We start from the raw sequence: 20,050 nt of genomic DNA, 5'->3' as shown, positions 1-20,050 counted from the left end.
CAGCAGAAGGCTGATTTTCTTTTTTGGTGGTTCGGGTTCTGTAGTTTCCGTATCGGAGTGTTGCTCTTTTAAGACTCTTGAAAACATGCTCCGCATCTCATTCCTTTCAGATTTTGGAAGACACTTCAGATTCTTAAACTTTGGGTCGAGTGCTGTAGCTATTTTTAGAAATCTCACATTGGTACTGTGACGGGTTGGATCACAGAAACCCCCTTGGGACTGCCAACTGATGTCCCAAGACTACTTCTTCCTCTGCTTTTCCTGCCAGCTTGGGACTCCAGCGCCCTGTCTTGTTGAGCCAGACACGCCAGTCTACTCCAACACAGACCCAGGGTCTGAACCACGGGCCCAAAAGCTGCAGACTTAACTGAAAGCAGCTTAAGAAATGTTCCTGTCTTTAACGCTCAGATGCCCAACTCCCAATGGGGTCCAAACCCCAAATAAATCCGTTTTACCCTGTATAAAGTTTATACAGGGTAAACTCATACATTGTCCGCCCTCTATAACACTGATAGAGCGATATGCACAGCTGTTTCCGCCCCCTCCCCCCCCCCGCCCCCAGGTATTAATACATACTCTGGGTTAATTAATAAGTAAAAAGTGATTTTATGAAATACAGAAAGTAGGATTTAAGTGGTTTCAAGTAGTAACAGACAGAACAAAGTGAATTACCAAGCAAAATAAAATAGAATACGCAAGTCTATGTCTAAGAAAACTGAATACAGATAAAAACCTCACCCGTAGAGGAATTCCAGTAAGCTTCCTTTTACAGACTAGTCTCCTTCTAGCCTGGGTCCAGCAATCACTCACAGCCCCTGTAGTTACTGTCCTTTGTTCCAGTTTCTTTCAGGTATCCTTGGGGGTGGAGAGGCTATCTCCTTAGCCAGCTGAAGACAAAATAGAGGGGTCTCCCCAGAGTTTAAATAGACTTTTTCTGGTGGGTGGACATCCCTCACTCCCCCTGTGTAGAATCCCAGCTACAATATGGAGTTTTGGAGTCACACGGCCCAGACCCATGTCCATGCATGACTCAGAACTTACAGGTAGCAGCCATGGGTCACATGCTACCTTGAACGTCCTCAAATAGACTTCTTATGTGGATTGGAGCATTCCAAGATCCATTGTCTCTTAAGGGCTTCTTGATTGGGCACTTAATTTGCACATTACTTTCTCAAGAAGAACAGGGGTACTAGTGGCACCTTAGAGACTAACAAATTTATTTGAGCATAAGCTTTCGTGGGCTACAGCCCACTTCATCAGATGCATAGAATGGAACATATAGTAAGAAGATACATGAAAAGGCGGAAGTTGCCATACCAACTCTAAGAGGCTAGTTAATTAAGATGAGCTATTATCAGCAGGAGAAAAAAACTTTTGTAGTGATAATCAAGATGGCCCATTTCAGACAGTTGACAAGAAAAACTGCTGTGCTAATAAGCGATGGTGACATAAACACCACCCTATACCAGAAACCAACTGACTGCTATACTTACCTACATGCCTCCAGCTTCCATCCAGACCACACCACACGATCCATTGTATACAGCCAAACTCTTCGATACAACCGCATTTGCTCTAATCCCTCAGACAGAGACAAACACTGACAAGATCTCAATCAAGCATTCTTAAAACTACGATACCCACCTGCTGAAGTGAAAAAAACAGATTGACAGAGCCAGAAGAGTACCCAGAAGTCACCTACTACAGGACAGGCCCAACAAAGAAAATAACAGAACGCCACTAGCCATCACCTTCAGCCCACAACTAACACCTCTCCAGCACATCATCAAAGATCTACAACCTATCCTGAAAGACGATCCCTCACTCTCACAGATCTTGGGTGACAGACCAGTCCTCGCTTATAGACAGCTCCCCAACCTGAAGCAAATACTCACCAGCAACCACACAACAAAAACACTAACCCAGTAACCTATCCTTGCAACAAAGCCCAATGCCAACTCAGTCCACATATCTATTCAAGTGACAGAATCATAGGACCTAATCACATCAGCCACACCATCAGGGGTCATTCACCTACACATCTACCAATGTGATATATGCCATCATGTGCCAGCAATGCCCCTCTGCCATGTACATTGGCCAAGCCAGACAGTCTCTACACAAAAGAATAAATGGACACAAATCTGACATCAGGAATCATAACATTCAAAAACCCAGTAGCAGAACACTTCAACCTCTCTGGTCACTCAGTAACAGACTTAAAGGTGGCAATTTTGGAACAGAAAAGCTTAAAAAACAGACTCCAGTGAGAAACTGCTGAACTGAAATTAATTTGCAAACTAGATACCTTTAACCTGGGCTTGAATAGAGATTGGGAGTGGCTGGATCATTACACAAATTGAATCTATTTCCCCATGTTAAGTATCCTCACACCTTCTTGTCAGCTGTCTGAAATGGGCCATCTTGATTATCACTACAAAAGTTTTTTTTTCTCATGCTGATAATAGCTCATCTCTTAGAGCCGGTATTGTAACTTCCACCTTTTCATGTTCTCTGTCCGTATATATATCTTCTTATTATATGTTCCATTCTATGCATCTGATGAAGTGGGCTGTAGCCCACGAAAGCTGATGCTCAAATAAATGTGTTAGTCTCTAAGGTGCCACAAGTACTCCTTGTTCTTTTTGTGGATACAGACTAACACGGCTGCTACTCTGAAACCTTTCTCAAGAAGCTGACCAAATGCTTTACAAAGACTACTTAAAAATCAAGCCAGTACACAGCCAATATTCATAACTTCGAATACAAAAATGATACATGCATACAAATAGGATTACTAGATTCAGTAGATCATAACATTTACAGAGATATGTTACATGGCATATGTAGCATAAAACATATTCTAGTTATGTCATATATATATTCATAAGCATAGTTCCATAAAGCCTTATGGGGGGCACCGTCACAGGTACCTTCTTTGCATTTTGTCAAATCTGCAGTGAAAGTGTTCATAAAATAAATAACGTGCTGGGTCATCATCCGAAACTGCTACAACATGAAATATATGGCAGAATGAAGGAAAAACACAGAGCAGGAGACATACAATTCTCCCTCAAGGAGTTCAGTCACAAATTTAATTAAGGTTTCAGAGTAACAGCCGTGTTAGTCCGTATTCGCAAAAAGAAAAGGAGTACTTGAGGCACCTTAGAGACTAACCAATTTATTTGAGCATAAGCTTTCGTGAGCTACAGCTCACTTCATCGGATGCATACTGTGGAAAGTGTAGAAGATCTTTTTATACACACAAAGCTTGAAAAAATACCTCCACCCTGACTCTCCTGCTGGTAATAGCTTATCTAAAGTGATCACTCTCCTTACAATGTGTATGATAATCAAGTTGGGCCATTTCCAGCACAAATCCAGGTTTTCTCACCCCCGCCCCCACACACACAAACCCACTCTCCTGCTGGTAATAGCTTATCTAAAGTGACCACTCTCCTTACAATGTGTAGGATAATCAAGGTGGGCCATTTCCAGCACAAATCCAGGGTTTAACAAGAACGTCGGGGGGGGGGGGGGGGGGGGGGTAGGAAAAAACAAGGGAAAATAGGTTACCTTGCATAATGACTTAGCCACTCCCAGTCTCTATTCAAGCCTAAATTAATTGTATCCAATTTGCAAATGAATTCCAATTCAACAGTTTCTCCCTGGAGTCTGGATTTGAAGTTTTTTTGTTGTAATATCGCAACTTTCATGTCTGTAATCGCGTGACCAGAGAGATTGAAGTGTTCTCCAACTGGTTTATGAATGTTATAATTCTTGACATCTGATTTGTGTCCATTTATTCTTTTACGTAGAGACTGTCCAGTTTGACCAATGTACATGGCAGAGGGGCATTGCTGGCACATGATGGCATATATCACATTGGTGGATGTGCAGGTGACAGCACCTCCTTTGTCAGCCTTTTTGATTATGATGTCAGAGTTGTTTCTGAGGCTGTGGATGGCATTGTGTTCCGCACGGCTGAGGTTATGGGGCAAGTGATGCTGCTTTTCCAAAATTTCAGCCCGTGCACGTCGGCGGAAGCACTCTGTGTAGAAGCTTATGCTCAAATAAGTTGGTTAGTCTCTAAGGTGCCACAAGTACTCCTTTTCTTTTTGCAAATTTAATTATGTTTTTAACAAGCTTCATCAGCATGGAAGCATGTCCTCTGGAATGGTGGCTGAAGCATGAAGGGGCATATACATGTTTAGCATATCTGGCATGTAAATACCTTGCAATTCCAGCTTCAAAAATGCCATGCAAATGCCTGTTCTCACTTTCAGCTGACATTGTAAATAAGGAGCTGGTAGCATTATCTCCCGTAAATGTAAACAAACTCGTTTGTGTCTTAGCAATTGGCTGAACAAGAACTAGGACTGAATGGACTAGTGGGCTCTAAAGTTTTACATTGTTTTGTTTTTGAGTGCAGTTATGTAACAAAATAATTCTGCATTTAGAAGTTGCACTTTCATGATAAAGAGATTGCACTACAGTACTTGTACGAGGTGAACTGAAAAATGCTATTTTTTTTGTTTCTTTTTTACAGTGATAATATTTGTAATAAGAATAATAATATAAAGTGAGGACTGTACACTTTATATTCTGTGTTGTAATTCAAATCAATATATCTGAAAATGTAGAAAAACATCCAAACATTTTTAATAAATTTCAATTGGTAGTCTATTGTTTAACAGTGTGATTAAAACTGCGATTAATCATGATTAATTTTTGTAATTGTGATTAATTTTTTTGAGTTAATCACGAGTTAAGTGCGATTAAGCAACAGCCCTAAAATAAACCTAGTTGGATGGGCTATGTTCAGTGTAAAAAAATACTTTCTTCTGGGGCAACTAATTGAAAATGGACAATAAATGACTAATGCGGAGAAAATAGCTAGATAAGGGAAAATGTTAGGGGTCTCAATTGACCACAGAGGATCTATTCCTTCCATTGCAAACACTTCAACAACTGTATAATCTACCTGGTGCAAATGGTATTTCCTGAAGCTTAAACATCTTTTGAAGGACATATTCAATCCACAGGCAGTGGAACTGCCAGAAATCCAGAGTTTCTGTTGCTCTGAAGAGAGCTCCCTTGGTTTTCCAGACCAGTTGTAGCCTCTTAAGAGTTCCTGGCCCAAGTGACTCTCCCTAATTTAGATTATCTGTGCTGGGCCTGGAACAAAAAAATGTATATAAACCTGAGCCCTAGCCAATGGGGAAATGCCTTGCATTAAAAATTCTTTTGCTGATATATGATTAAGGCTGATCCAGCAGAAAATTATATTTCATTCACACTGGTCTCCACATAAGTTACAGTGCTTGGGTTTTCCCAACACAGACTGCTTCTGGAGATGTGGGTCTCCTGGAGCCCTGCTGGCTCATGTGTTTTGCGATGGTCTCAGGATCCAGTCTTTCAGGCTAGAAGTAGATAGGAGGATTAATATGATGATGGGTACAGTCTTAGAAATTACTTTCCAGAACTGTGTTTTGGAATATATCCCAACATCTTGGAAACTCTCTAGCTCTTGGGAAGCTTGTTTCCATAGTGCACTGCTTGTAGACAAATGGCTTATATTGCTTTGATGGAAGAGCAGATTGCTTCCAGGGATAGAAGCCTGGCTGGCTGGCAACTACAGAGTGAGTAACATTTCAAAGAAGATGGGCCTTAGACAAATTTGAAAAGATTCAGTCTAACTTTGTACAGGCCTTCATTAATCTCTAGAGGATGAGAACCGAAATGTCGCTCTCATTACCCTCTCTCTTCCCTCTCTTCCCCCCACCGCTCTGTTTTCTGCCCTCCCATTCTTTTATCTTGCTGTCCCTTTTAAAAACCTTTATTTCTTTAGCTCCCTTTTTTGGGTGGTTTTACATCTACCCAAACAGCTGACATACATGTGTACCACCAACCTAAAACTGAGATCAGTTCACCAAGCAGAAGGATTGAATTTATACAAAAAGAAAAGGAGTACTTGTGGCACCTTAGAGACTAACAAATTTATTTGAGCATAAGCTTTCGTGAGCTACAGCTCACTTCATCGGACGCATTGTGAGCTGTAGCTCACAAAAGCTTATGCTCAAATAAATTTGTTAGTCTCTAAGGTGCCACAAGTCCTCCTTTTCTTTTTGCGGATACAGACTAACACGGCTGCTACTCTGAAACCTGAATTTATACACTATGCTGAAATAAATAATATGGTTTCATATACTTGTTTGATGAGTGAATCTGTAACACAGAACTGGCATTGCTGGAATATATGGTATCATATATATTTATAATACAAATTCTTAATGATTGTACTATGTATATTTTGGCAATCTAATTGTCATAACTGAACTTTCTCCTCCTCTCCCCGCTTATTTTTGGAGGGGAAAATTTTAATAATACATACATTTTAAAATTAGTTTCCAATTCACCCGATAATCACGTACCCCGCAAAAGAGACAGAGGACAACTAGATACTTCGATATTTCTCTACCATTTGTTCAACACTCAGACAAAATACACTCATTCGCCAAAAACCAGCACACCTGTCCAATTATTTTCAATATTAACATTTGATAGACATGCCTAGTTAAATATGTGTAAACAGAGATTTCACTCAATTTATAAAATCACCAAAAACAGCATGTCTTGGGTAACGTAAAAGTGCTCACTCTGTAATAAAGGTAACACCCTATTAAATGAGCTGAGGATTATATTACTGTTTAATGTTTCTCTAAGCAAAAGCTCACTGTTGTAATGAACATTGTTTTGGCTCTGATATTTACATGGCAAAGATTTGTTAAAACTTCATAAATAAATAAATAGTTTTTAAAATATTTTCTTCTTTTCCAAGACTAATTTTGGAGTACGTCTGCAACATAAATCACATCACATGTTCTGAATGTTTTAATCAAAGATTCATTCCTAAAACTTTCTAGTACAAAGAAGACACACAGTAGCCTCAAATTTATGCTCCATTTATTATGCCATCCTATCTAGAGAGGACAAATGCATTTCTTTGCTAGATAGTTATTGAATATTTAGATAATTTTAGAGGAGAGAGGGAAATTTCCCCTCACTATGCCCATACAAATGAATCACTGATTCTAATACATGCATATTTCAGTAAATGTTGCAGTGTAGTATGCATGCAAGGGTGTTTTGTGGAAATCAAAGAATCTTTATAACGAATTTATTAGTGAACAATGGTAACCTTATTTTCTCCACACAGAAAAAGTCAATTCAGTTCAGAGATATCAAACACATTAAAGCTAATCTTTTATTCTTTTATTTTAATGTAGTATTTATGCTGTTTTCTGTGACTTTCTTTAAAGGATCACCTATTTCAACTGGACTGGCACAAATTTGAGAGAGGACGAGGCAGGTGCCCTTTTGATCCCAGCTCCTCCTTCATCTCAACTTTAATTGGTAATGAACTTTATGTCTCAATCTTCAAGGTGCTGTCAAACTGTCTTTCTGAGTCTCTTTCGTCAGCTCTCCTAGGTGTTATCAGTATTTCTCTACAGCCTATGGCATGTCAGACTTATTTCTATCAGTGGTGCCCACATTAATATTACATTCCAGACAGTGTTAATTTGAGCAAGTGTATCTCAGACGAGTGAGCAGATGTTCTATTTCATGTGCTGTTCTACAAACATAATTGATTGTCACTTATTGTCAAAGATTCATTCCTAAAACTTTCTAGTACAAAGATTTTATATACACAGAGAACATGAAACAATGGGTGTTACCATACAGACTGTAACAAGAGTGATCAGGAAAGATGAGCTATTACCAGCAGGAGAGCTGGGGCGGGGGGGGGGGGTACCTTTTGTAGTAATAATCAAGATGGGCCATTTCCAGCATTTTACAAGAACAGTAGGAGGGGAAATAAACAAGGCGAAATAGTTTTACTTTGTGTAATGACACATCTACTCCCAATCTTTATTCAAGCCTAAGTTAATTGTATCCAGTTTGCAAATTAATTCCAATTCAGCAGTCTCTCAATGGAGTCTGCTCAGCCTCGACCTCATCAACCTCAGCCTGGACCAGTCCACACAAGAGATCCACTTCCTGGACATGACGGTGCTAATAAGCGATGGTCACATAAACACCACCCTATACCGGAAACCTACTGACCGCTATACTTACCTACATGCCTCCAGCTTTCACCCAGACCACACCACAGAATCCATTGTCTACAGCCAAGCTCTACGATAGAACCGCATGTGCTCCAACCCCTCAGACAGAGACAAACACCTACAAGATCTCTATCAAGCATTCTTACAACTACAATACACACCTGCTGAAGTGAAGAAACAGATTGACAGAGCCAGAAGAGTACCCAGAAGTTAACAGGACAGGCCCAACAAAGAAAAATAACAGAACGCCACTAGCCGTCACCTTCAGCCCCCAACTAAAACCTCTCCAATGCATCATCAAAGATCTGCAACCTATCCTGAAGGATGACCCATCACTCTCACAGAACTTGGGAGACAGGCCAGTCCTTGCTTACAGACAGCCCCCCAACCTGAAGCAAATACTCACCAGCAACCACACACCACACAACAAAAACACTAACCCAGGAACCTATCCTTGCAACAAAGCCCGTTGCCAACTGTGACCACATATCTATTCAGGGGACACCATCACAGGGCCTAATCACATCAGCCACACTATCAGAAGCTCGTTCACCTGCACATCTACCAATGTGATATGTGCCAGCAATGCCCCTCCGCCATGTACATTGGCCAAACTAGACAGTCTCTACGTAAAAGAATAAATGGACACAAATCAGATGTCAAGAATTATAACATTCAAAAACCAGTCGGAGAACACTTCAGTCTCTTTGCTCACTCGATTACAGACCTAAAAGTGGCAATTCTTCAACAAAAAAACTTCAGAAACAGACTCCAAGGAGAGACTGCTGAATTGGAATTAATTTGCAAACTGGATACAATTAACTTAGGCTTGAATAAAGACTGGGAGTGGATGTGTCATTACACAAAGTAAAACTATTTCCCCTTGTTTATTTCCCCTCCCACTGTTCTTGTAAAGTGCTGGAAATGGCCCACCGTGTTTATCACTACAAAATGTTCCCCTCCCTCCCCGCCCCTCCCCCCCCCGCGCTTTCCTTCTGGTAATAGCTCACCTTTCCTGATCACTCTTGTTACAGTCTGTATGGTAACACCCATTGTTTCATGTTCTCTGTGTATATAAAATCTCCCCACTATATTTTCCACTGTATGCATCCGATGAAGTGAGCTGTAGCTCACGAAAGCTTATGCTCTAATAAATTTGTTAGTCTCTAAGGTGCCACAAGTACTTCTTTTCTTTTTATGGATACAGACTAACACGGCTGCTACTCTGAAACCTGTCATTCTGGAGATAGTTTTGTGTTGTCTTGTTTTTCTTGATGTTTTCAGTTTACATTTCAGTGGCATAAAATTTGTGGATTTTAATGTTCTTTTGTTGCTTACCTCAAACACCAAATCTCAGTTTGTCCAGAGAAGGAGGGGTGTTAATAGACTGTACCATCTTGAACTAAAATAAGAAAGCTGATCCCTAGTATCACAAAGATACTTACCATGAGTGGATTATATAGACATGGAAGATCCAGAAAAAAATATTTTGACTGACTTCCCCTTGCCCCATGAAGTACGGTTGAGTATGGGTCTTTCACACACTCTTCTTCTGTCTATGTTTCAACCATTTAATAACTATTTAATGATCACACAGTGAGCTCTGCATAGGTATAGGGGGTCCACCTGAACAGAGCGTAACTGTAGGATTGGAGCTTTGCAGTCAGATTCTGCAGTTCTCAGTCTTTACTCAGGCAAAACTAAGAAAATAAACTAGATTTGATTCTGCTCGAACTGCGAGATCAATGTGAGTTTTATTATTGTCTGAAATGGAAGTCAGATTGTGTCCTGATTGAGCACTTCATGCCGGGGCATAAGGTACTTAGCCTTCATGCCTGGATCTTGGAAAAAAGCAGTTTGGGGTACATCTACACAGCATTTTAAAACCCAGGAGTCTCAGAGCCTGGGTCCGCAGACAAGGGCTCCCACGACAGCAGCTGTGTAGACAGGCTTGAGCTTAGCTCTGAAACCTGAAGGGAGGGGTGGGTTTCAGAACCTGAGCTCCAGCCCAAGTGACCACCTTTACACTGCTGTTTTTAGCACTGTAGCACAAGTCCCGTAAGCCTGAGTCTGTAGACCTGGGCTCTGAGACTGGCTGCTGTGGATTCTGAAATGCAGTGGGCGTATTCTTATAGGTCCCATTCTAGAAGCTCTTCATGTGCCAAATTTTCCTTGAAGTCAATTGATATTCCACAAATGCATGGTTTGTAGGATCTGACTTCTAAGAGCCTGTAACGTTTTTGTATCAGTGGAGAAATGATCTCACCGTTTTCTACTAAGCAGTATGAAAGTTTCCTAAAAACTTTAGGTTCACCAGGAATTTGTTTTATGTTAAGAATCAGATTAACTTTTCTAGGAGAAAGTCTTCCTTTCAATGCAAATATAGCCAGATTGTCTACATTCTTACAAATCTTTGTGAGGAAATGCTGTATTCTTAAAGGGTCATACAGCAGCTCAAGGAACCTATCCTTGATGTTTTTTAAAAATAAATACTTATCTGAGGGTATAAAGTTCTTAAAGGTATACATATTTATATATTTTCCTGTTATTTAAGGGGCTCTCGTATTCATAGTGAAGGGAAATGGGAAACACTAGAAGACTATGTTTTAATGTGATTTTTTTTTTACCTCTTTGAGGCCTACAGTGGAGCAACCACAGAAAACATAACACTTGGCAAATGAACAGAATGAATTTTTAGGGCATCTCATGAGATCATGTATTGTAGCTGTTTGGGTTTGTGGCACACGGTTAACAGTTTGGGGGGGATTTGTCTGGAGGACAATGAGAAGTGTAGAAACAAGCACTGTAGCCATTAATAGATAACCATTTGTGTGGATGGCACCAAAGCAGCAAGAGTGAAAGGCTGGACTATTGCTCTGTCCAAGCAGAACAAATAAAGGGTAATCTTTGGATCAGATAAGGCAACAGGAAGATTAGTATTGTATGAGAAAACAGGCTAAGATTTACTCAGCCTAAGAAGACTTTAGCCATTTAGCTGTACATGGAGCATTCAGCCATAAAAGGAGATACAAGATAAAGAAAATAAGAGGATGAATGAGGGCCTAGCCACAGGCACTTGAGTACCATATTTGTGTGCTGGCACCCATCTTTGACCAAACATATGCCAAAGAGGCTTGTGCATCTGAGCACCATGACCAAGGGATTCTGGCTCATTTCACGTGAGAGTAGGGGCTTTTCTTGTCCATTCCTTCTTTCTTGCCCCCTTTATCTAGTACTGGATTTGGCACCTCACTAGACAAGCTAGTGAAGAACCATCTGCCCAGCAGAAGGGCTGGTCCTCAACACCAACACTGGCTGGCAAGAGTATAAACCCAGGGTTTTTTTTTATTCATCCCAGATGAAGAATGAATATATTGTCATATGGCTTTGTAACAAGGGAAAAGGAAGTTGTAAATAGAGAAATAAGTAAAATTTTCAAAAGCACCTAAATGACTTAGGTGCCTAAGTCTCATTAAAAGTCAGTGGGAGTTCGGCTCCTAATTAACTAGGGCCGAGATCTTCAAAGATATTTAGGAATCTAACTCCTACTTATTTTAATGGGAGTTAGGCACCTAATACCATGGAGAAGATAGACATAAGTCACTTTTAAAAATGGGACTTAGGTGCTTTTGAACATTCACCCAAAGTCTTTTAACAAACCATAAGCTTAACCCAATTCCTTTTTTTATTTTAAATCTCTTTTGAAGGCTTTGAAATCTGTTTCCATCTTTGTAGCCTGCGGGCTTCCTGCCACCACCAACCCCTCCATTCTTTTGAGACCTCCGTCTAAATTTCATATTACTCCCATTTTGGTTTATTATAATTTGTTTTTTAAGCAGGAATCCAGCATCCTTCCCAATGGGCTGAACAAAATGACTTTGAAGTTTTATGTACCTACCTCTCTAAGTGTGCATTTTCTGTTCTGTCCTACTCAAACCCATCACCATGGTATCTGACCATTTATTTTGTGCCCATTACAGTGGTATCTGAATGCTTTATAAATTTAAGTCCATATTATTGTTCTGAATAAAGACCTGCATTTTCTTTTCTCTCCCATAGTCTAAGGTTGAGCTAAATTGTCACTTCTTTATTCTATCCTTCTATTGCTCTCTTTCACTCAGTTGTTCTCTTTCCCATTCCAAGAACAGGCATAAAAAACCAGAGGGATCATTATCAGAATGGATTTTCCTAGATAGAAAATAGACATTAAAATCTAGTGTAAATTTATCACAGCTTGCTCATAAAGTATTAGATATATATCAAAAATTATAGGCCTAAACTGTTTTATCAGCCACTGTGGTCTTAGTCAATCAGCCTTAGTGATTTATTACAGAGCTGCTTTGACTATTGAAAGCATATGGGATGATAGGGGGATTTTTGTTTTGTTTTGTTTTATTAGAAAATCGGTCCAAGAGTTTTGTATGGAATTTTTCTAACCATTTACATTTTATGCCACTTCTCTGCAGCTGAACATCTATTCTGTTTCCTTATGCGGACAATATCTGACAAGTTTAATCATTCAGAATAGAATTTTCATCACAAGCTACTTTACCATCTGGTTAGATGACCTGTCATAAAACACAGTAAAATGTGGGATATTCAGTTTTAAAGCCAAGTCAGGAACTATCATTTTGTTGAACCAGGATTTTTAATTGAAGGGCTGAAATACACAAACTTTTCTTTTGACCTAAGTAACCTATTTAAATCTGATTTTAGTCATACATATTGCAAATTATCTTCCAGATTTAACCATTTCTAAACTTTAGAATACTTGCCATTGGGGTGCTTTGCCTTTTTATTCAAAAGAGAGTCAGATCACTTCAAATGCAAAAGTTATAGCTTAGCAGCTCCATAAAAAGGAGTACTACTAATGGTAACTCTTAATATTTCCATTGTTTTACTACTTTCACTTCAAATTACTCATACCAAAAACATCGCCAACAACGGAAGCACAGCCATTTCTGAGGTAGAAATAGCCTATCTATTCTAAACTTGCAGTAATTTTAAGAGAATTGGAAAATAATATTCGTTTGATATTACATGAAGGGTTCAACTAAAATGAATGTTTTATCTTGTGCTGGAATTTGGCACCCTTTTAACCTTGGGTTATACCTGTGCTCTTAGGAAAATTGTCCTGGGATATGGTCATGTGTTTTGTGTCACATCAAAGATGAGATCTTCATCACGACACTGCCCTCTATCAATTTGCTGGGATATTGCATTATTGATAACTGTGAGGATACCTGGGTTGTTTCTTTTAAAATGTAGCAGAAAGCCAGGCAAGAGGGAGATTGGTGAAGTTGCCAGGTAACATCTCCGTAAAGAATCAGAGAGAGAGAGTAGCTTTGGAGACAGCACTCCTGATATCTAAAAATGTTTCTTGTTCAGTGTTAGAAGAAAAGGATTTTGTGCTTCTTTACCATTGTCACTTGAAATAAAATCAGTTCTGCATTATCCTCTTTTTTGCACATTTTTGAAACTTTTACACTTTTTTGCTTAGAAGCACAAAATCCTGTTGTCCCGAGTTGTCAGACAAAATTCCAGTTGCTTTCTAGGACTACAGAAATTGTCCCTTAATTTGTTATTTCTAATTCTAATTGACTTGATATTAATGAGATAAAAAACAGAAGATACCATTAGACACATTAGATAGTGTACAATGCATGTATCTTCTCTAGAGAGATAAACTACACCCACTCAACTGGGACCACACCAAAATCAGATTCAAACATTTGTTACACAGTCTACCTAAAGTCTATATGTTATCAAAGCCTTGTTTGCTGATTAGAAGCAGATTAGTGTGAATATTTTAGAAAGTCAAGCAAGAAAATGCATCATTTCCCTATACACATTATAACATTTTACAGGTAGTTATGTTAATCTTGTGAATAAATTGTTTTGGCACATCCTAAAAAGTTTACAGTAATGAACTGTAATGTATATGTGATCTTAAAGCAATGAGAATCTCATTATTGAAGTTTAAAGAATCCTAATGCTGCATCTGTTTATTCCTCATTCAGAAAATGTACATTAGAGAAGCGGGCAATGTTGGCTTTACCCTGGATTCCATCTGCACCTAAAATTCCTAGGGAATTTTGAATGTACTAGGAATGCAGAATTCAGCCCTCTTTTTTCAAATAGCAGAATTTCCTTTCCATGTATGAAACTCTTCATCAAAAATTATTTTTAACCTAACCATTGGAGCAACTTACCAAGGTTTGTAGATTCTCCACCACAGACAATTTTTAAATCCACATTGGATTTTTTTTCTAAAAGATATGCTCTAGTTCAGGGATCGGTAACCTTCGGCACGTGGCACATCAGGGTAATCCGCTAGCAGGCCACGAGACATTTGGTTTACGTTGACCATCCACAGGCACAGCCACCCCGCAGCTCCCAGTGGCCGAGGTTCTCCATTCCCGATCAATGGGAGCTGCAGGGACCAGGCCTGCGGACGGTCAACGTAAACAAAATGTGGCCTTCCAGTAGATTACCCTAATGGGCTGCATGCTGAAGGTTGCCAACCCCCGCTCTAGTTCAAACAGTAAATAATTTAGGGGGTCCTGCTTTTTTATGGGAGATCAGACTAGATTCCACAATGGTTCTTCTGGCATTATAATCTATGAATCTGAGTTAACATGTTCTGAAATGTTTTCCCTGTGAAGTCAGCTATCACAGCCCACTAATCCAAGCTCCTATTGCTTTCCCCTGATTTTCCTGATGAATCTTCTTGATATGGAATCAATAGTTTGAGCTATTAGACAAGCAAATAGTCAAGAAAAAAGAGAGAAGATATTTATTTGGTTAATCTGTTCCCTGCTTTATATAATTACTGTGCTTACAAAAACACTGTGTTTGTGCAAATTTACAGAAAGACAGTAGATGTGGCACTAAGCTGGGAGTCAGAAGTTCTATTTTGGGTTCTGCCCTGATTTAGTGGCAAGTACAAGCAAGTAACTCTTTGTCCTCCAGTTTGAAATGAGATGCCTGATGATATTTACCTTCCTTTGTAAAATGCTTTGAGATCTACAAAAGAAGAACTCTGTATAAGCCTTATTCAAAGACAATGCAAAAATCTGCCATTGACTTCAGTGGCCTTTGCATCAGGTCCTAAAAGAGCTGAATGTTGTTATTAAGGAAAGTGGAGAGCAAAATTAGAAAAAACATAAGAAACTTATAAATTAAGGTTACAGAAGGAACAACCATCCTGCATGTCCTGTATTTTTTTAATTATATAAATCCTGTAACATAAACAGGGAATATATTAACTTACATTCTTAACTAAAAAATAAGAATGGAAACTACTACTTATTATAAGTGCAAAATGACAGCAGAGATGATTAATTATGGAAATTTATCAGCATTTTGAGACATTTGTGATTCATTCTATATAACCTTAAAGTTGCATTCAGGTAAGTTTTGTTTTTTGTGGATTTTTTTTTGTTTGTTTTTGTTTGTTTTTGGAGGCGCAGTTTGCATTTCATTTTCTTGAATTCTTTTTTTCTAGAAAAAAGAAACATGGAATTGTCTTTTGTGCTCCCATTTACACTTTGATGATCACCTTTCTTTGAACTTAATGGGATGTAGAAGGAATGCTGTAACCTAATAAGCAAAATCTGCCAAATTGACTTCAGCAAAGTAAAGGCTTCAGGCTTGGATCCATATTTTTGTCTGGAGAAGGCAGGCAGTGTTAACAGTTCTTTAATTAATAAAATATCTCTCTCTCTCTCTCTCTCTTTCTCAAAACACAAATCCTGCCCCAAGCATAAATTTTACCCTGAAAAGGGAACAGTGACAGACACTGCACAAAGTTTGACTTGGTACTGCACAACATTTTGATTAAAAGAGTAGAACTATATAAAATTAACATGGCACAATTAAATCGATTACAAGCTGACCAACTGACAGGCCTCAAAATGTAATTGTTAATGGAGAATCATCATCAAGCAGATGTGTTTCTAGTGGGATACCGCAAGAATTAGTTCTTGGCCCTATGCTATTTTACATTTATATCTATGACCTAGAAGAAAAAATAAAATCATCACTGATAAAGTTTGCAGATGACATAAAAATTGGGGGAATGGTAAGTAATGAAGAGGACAAGTCACTGGTATTGAGAGATCTGGATCACTTGGTAAGCTGGGTGCAAGAAAGCAAGAAGTGTTTTAATACAGCTAAATGTAAATGGATACATGTAGGAACAAAGAATGTAGGCCATACTTACAGGATGGGGGATTCTATCCTGGGATGCAGTGACTCTGAAAAAGATGTGGGGGTCATGATGGATAATCAGCTGCACATGAGCTCCCAGTGCAACGCTGTGGCCAAAGGGGCTAATGTGGATCTTAGGATACATAAACAGGGGAATCTTGAGTAGGACTAGAGAGATTATTTTACTTCTATATTTGGCACTGGTGCGATCACTGCTGTGTCCAGTTCTGGTGTCCAAAATTCAAGAAGGATGTTGATAAATTGGAGAGGGTTCAGAGAAGAGCCCCATGTGTTACAGGAATAGAATCTAGAAGCTCAATCTATTTAGCATAACAAAGCAAAGGTTATGGGGTGACTTGATCACAGTCTATAAGTAGCTGCATGAGGAACAAATATAGCGGGCTCTTCAGGCTAGCAGGGAGAGGTATAACGTGATTCAGTGTCTGGAAGTTGAAGCTAGACAAATTCAGATGGGAAATAGGGAGTAAATTTTTAACACTGAGGGCAATTAACTATTGGAATAATTTACCAAAGGTAATGGTGGATTTTTCATAATTGACAGTTTTTAAATCAAGATTGGATGTTTTTCTAAAAGATATGATCTGGGAATTATTTTGGGAAGTTCTATGGCCTGTGTTATCCAAGAGGTCAGACTAGATTATGATCCCTTCTGGCCTTGGAATCTATGATTCTAAGTCCAGTAGAGACTTTGCTATTGATTTTACATGGAAGGTGCTGACATACTATGCGGTTGGGTGGCAGTATAAAACCCTGAGATAGAGATAGGAGAGCACTACATTAATATGCACTGTGATAGCAGAATCTTCACAACAGGGGGATAAAAAAGTAGAAATTTGAGCCAGAATTTCAAACTTGGAGGCATCAGGTCAGTACCTAAATCTATTTTTGAGGGTGCTTTGTACATATGAAAACCTGGCCATTTATTTTGGTGCCATAATATGATTTTAAAGGCTTGATACAAAGCCTATTGATGTCAGTGGGACAAGAGAGAAAACAGAAAATCCATGAATACCAAAAGGTAAAAGTTTGCAGAATCAAGTTAAAGTTCTTGTGCTGAGACCACTTCCTGTCATGCTGACCGTAGCATAATCTCATTGTTTCCTTGTACTTCCCCTGTTAGCTACTGTCTTATACTTAGATTGTTAGCTTTTTAGGCCAGGGACTGTATATCATTTCTGTGTGTGTCTAGCGCCTAGTATAATGGGGGTTTGGTCCATGGGACTTGTAGGTGCTATTGCAATACAAATAATAAAATGGTAAAAAGAAGTACAGTAAATGGTTATTTACATCCCTCTTCCAGCTGATGGTATTTTCCATGTTTTGAGTGTCCTGCTAATCAACTTGTTCAAAGCAGAGAAGCATCATGTTTTGAATTATAAATTTCCACAGTTTTACTGCTATGAAGCAGCCTGTGATTTGTCAGATGGAATTTTTGAAAGGCGATATATGGGTTGTGTAGTTCATTAATCAATGTTGCAAAGAATGTTTTGAATATTATTCAGATACTGGCAAGCTCTCTTGTCTTAGCACCACTGGGGTGTTGTTCTGGTTTTTTTTAATTTCACTTACTGATATGTTACATGGTGGTGACTCAGTTTTTGTTATAAGGTAATATCCATTCTTCAAGAAGAGAAGCCGAGGGGAAAACTTCCCTCAGTTCTGAATCAGCTGAGGTCTCTGAACCAGCCCCAGCTGCCAGACTGCTGTAAACTTTTCAGAATCATTATTTCGACTTATGGTGCCATTAAGTTCTCATATAACTCTTATCAGAAACAAAATCCCCACCTATAGGGGGATGTGCACGCAAAATTTGTGCTTTCATTAAAGTCCATAATCACTAGCAAATGTTATTGATCAGTACATTTATTTTGATTAGGGAGCGAGAAATGGTGTTACTGAAATCTCCACACAGATTAGCTTGGAACTGGAAATAATTTACTTCTGTCTGTTTGCACAGTTTGTGGCAGCAGTTTTATTTTATAATGTAAGGCTGCCATCTACTGGTCTTAACAAGCTACTTTTTTAATGAAACCTAACCAAATGCTAATGTAATCTCAGATTCATAAATGGTATATTATTGAAACACCCTAAAACAGGCACTTGATGTAACTTGAGCATTTTCATATGCGCTGTTTGCATCTCACTTGGAACAGCAAGTGGTCGGACAGGATATCAAACACTGAAGTCCGGTCCAGTGCTGCATGGCTAATGTTGAATCCCTAATCCTTGCAGCTTCACTGGACTGGTCACCTCGTACATATGGATGCTATGTGACTCCCCAAAGCCATATTTTATGGACAGTTGAAAATGGGAGTACATATGCTAGGAGGCCAATGAAAACAATACAAGAACACTCTCAAAGCCCACCTAAAAGCTAGCCATGCCGACCCAAACACATGGGAAGCTGCTGCTGGCTGGTGGTAGATTAGGATTGCGGCAGACCTGTTGGTCTGAAGTTAAAGCCATTGAGAACATCTGAATAGAAAAAGCCAAAGAGAAGCAGGCTGTGGCAAAAGCACGTGGCCATATCTGCCCAACATGTGGATGCATCTGCGGATCCCTCATTGATTTACATTTGCCCAAGAAAACACACTGAAACAACTTGACTCTCTTATGTCTACTATGAGTATTATTTATTTATTAAGAGGTGGATATCGTCCTCTTATAAAACTTTGAAATAAAATTTATGTTTGGATATGTTTTCTTTTAGAAAAAGACAAATGTGCTACATTTTAATATAGTTATTAAGTAGAAATCGATGAGCTAAAAACATAAGGGGCAAAGTTTTCAAAACAGCTTAGCTTCCATGTAGGCACCTAGAGAACGGCTGGATTCTTCAAAGTGAGCAGAACGTAGCTGTTCTCATTAAGTCTCTTACGGATAGATTTTCAAAAGTGATCAGCACTCAACACGCTGGGCACTTCTGAAAATCTGGTCACTTCATTTTGGTACCTGAACTGAGCTCTTGCTGAAAAATCTGGCCCCGTTTCTGTTCACAGCTGTCTTTCAGCAAATATCCTACCACCAGACTCCCCCACCTCAATCTTTCCATTGGGTTATAATGTTCTAAAATAACATTCTGAATGCAAATGAAAAGATTAACGCCATTTTCCTTAGAAATATAGTTGGTATAAACAACTATGAACAAGAAATAGGATTACAATAAGGTAAAGCATTTTATTAGTCTCTGATACTGAAGCCTCAGCTCCCAGTGAAGTCACAGTATGTCACAGAATCAGTTTTATTATTAATAATAATAATTATTATTATTATTTATTTTATTTATATATTATCTGTGTATTACGTAATACCTAGAGGCACCATCTGAAATCTGTCCCATTCTTCTAAGCACTATACAACACAGAGTAAGACCCTGCTTTGTAGACCTTTCAGTCTAAATAAGTGGTGGGCAACCTATGGCCCACAGGCCACATGAGGCCCATCAGGGTAATCTGATTACAGGCTGTGAGACATTTTGCTGACGTTAACCGTCTGCAGGCTTGGCCCCCCGCAGCTCCCAGTGGCCACAGTTTGCCTTTCCCAGCCAATGAGAGCTGCGGGAAGCAGCGGGCCACCGGGACTCCCGCCACTGGTCTAAATTGACAAGACAGACAGTGGGTGGGAGAAAGAAACATGACTACCTCCATTGTACAGATGGGGCGCTGAGGCAGAGGCACATTAAGTGAATG

General features: G+C 39.2%; 1 protein-coding gene across 1 annotated transcript in view; it reads left to right on the top strand.

Annotated features, from left to right (window-relative positions):
• SEMA3E (semaphorin 3E) overlaps positions 1-20,050 on the top strand; it is a 229,390-nt gene that overhangs the window by 173,791 nt on the left and 35,549 nt on the right. Inside the window, exon 5 of the mRNA XM_077807878.1 lies at positions 7,323-7,416. Within this exon, the coding sequence (XP_077664004.1) occupies positions 7,323-7,416 (94 nt within the window). The remainder of the gene's footprint in view (positions 1-7,322; positions 7,417-20,050) is intronic.

The sequence above is a fragment of the Eretmochelys imbricata genome, chromosome 1 (genome assembly GCF_965152235.1).
Source record: "Eretmochelys imbricata isolate rEreImb1 chromosome 1, rEreImb1.hap1, whole genome shotgun sequence".
Classification (NCBI taxonomy): domain Eukaryota; kingdom Metazoa; phylum Chordata; order Testudines; family Cheloniidae; genus Eretmochelys; species Eretmochelys imbricata.
This window is presented reverse-complemented; position numbering and strand designations above follow the sequence as displayed.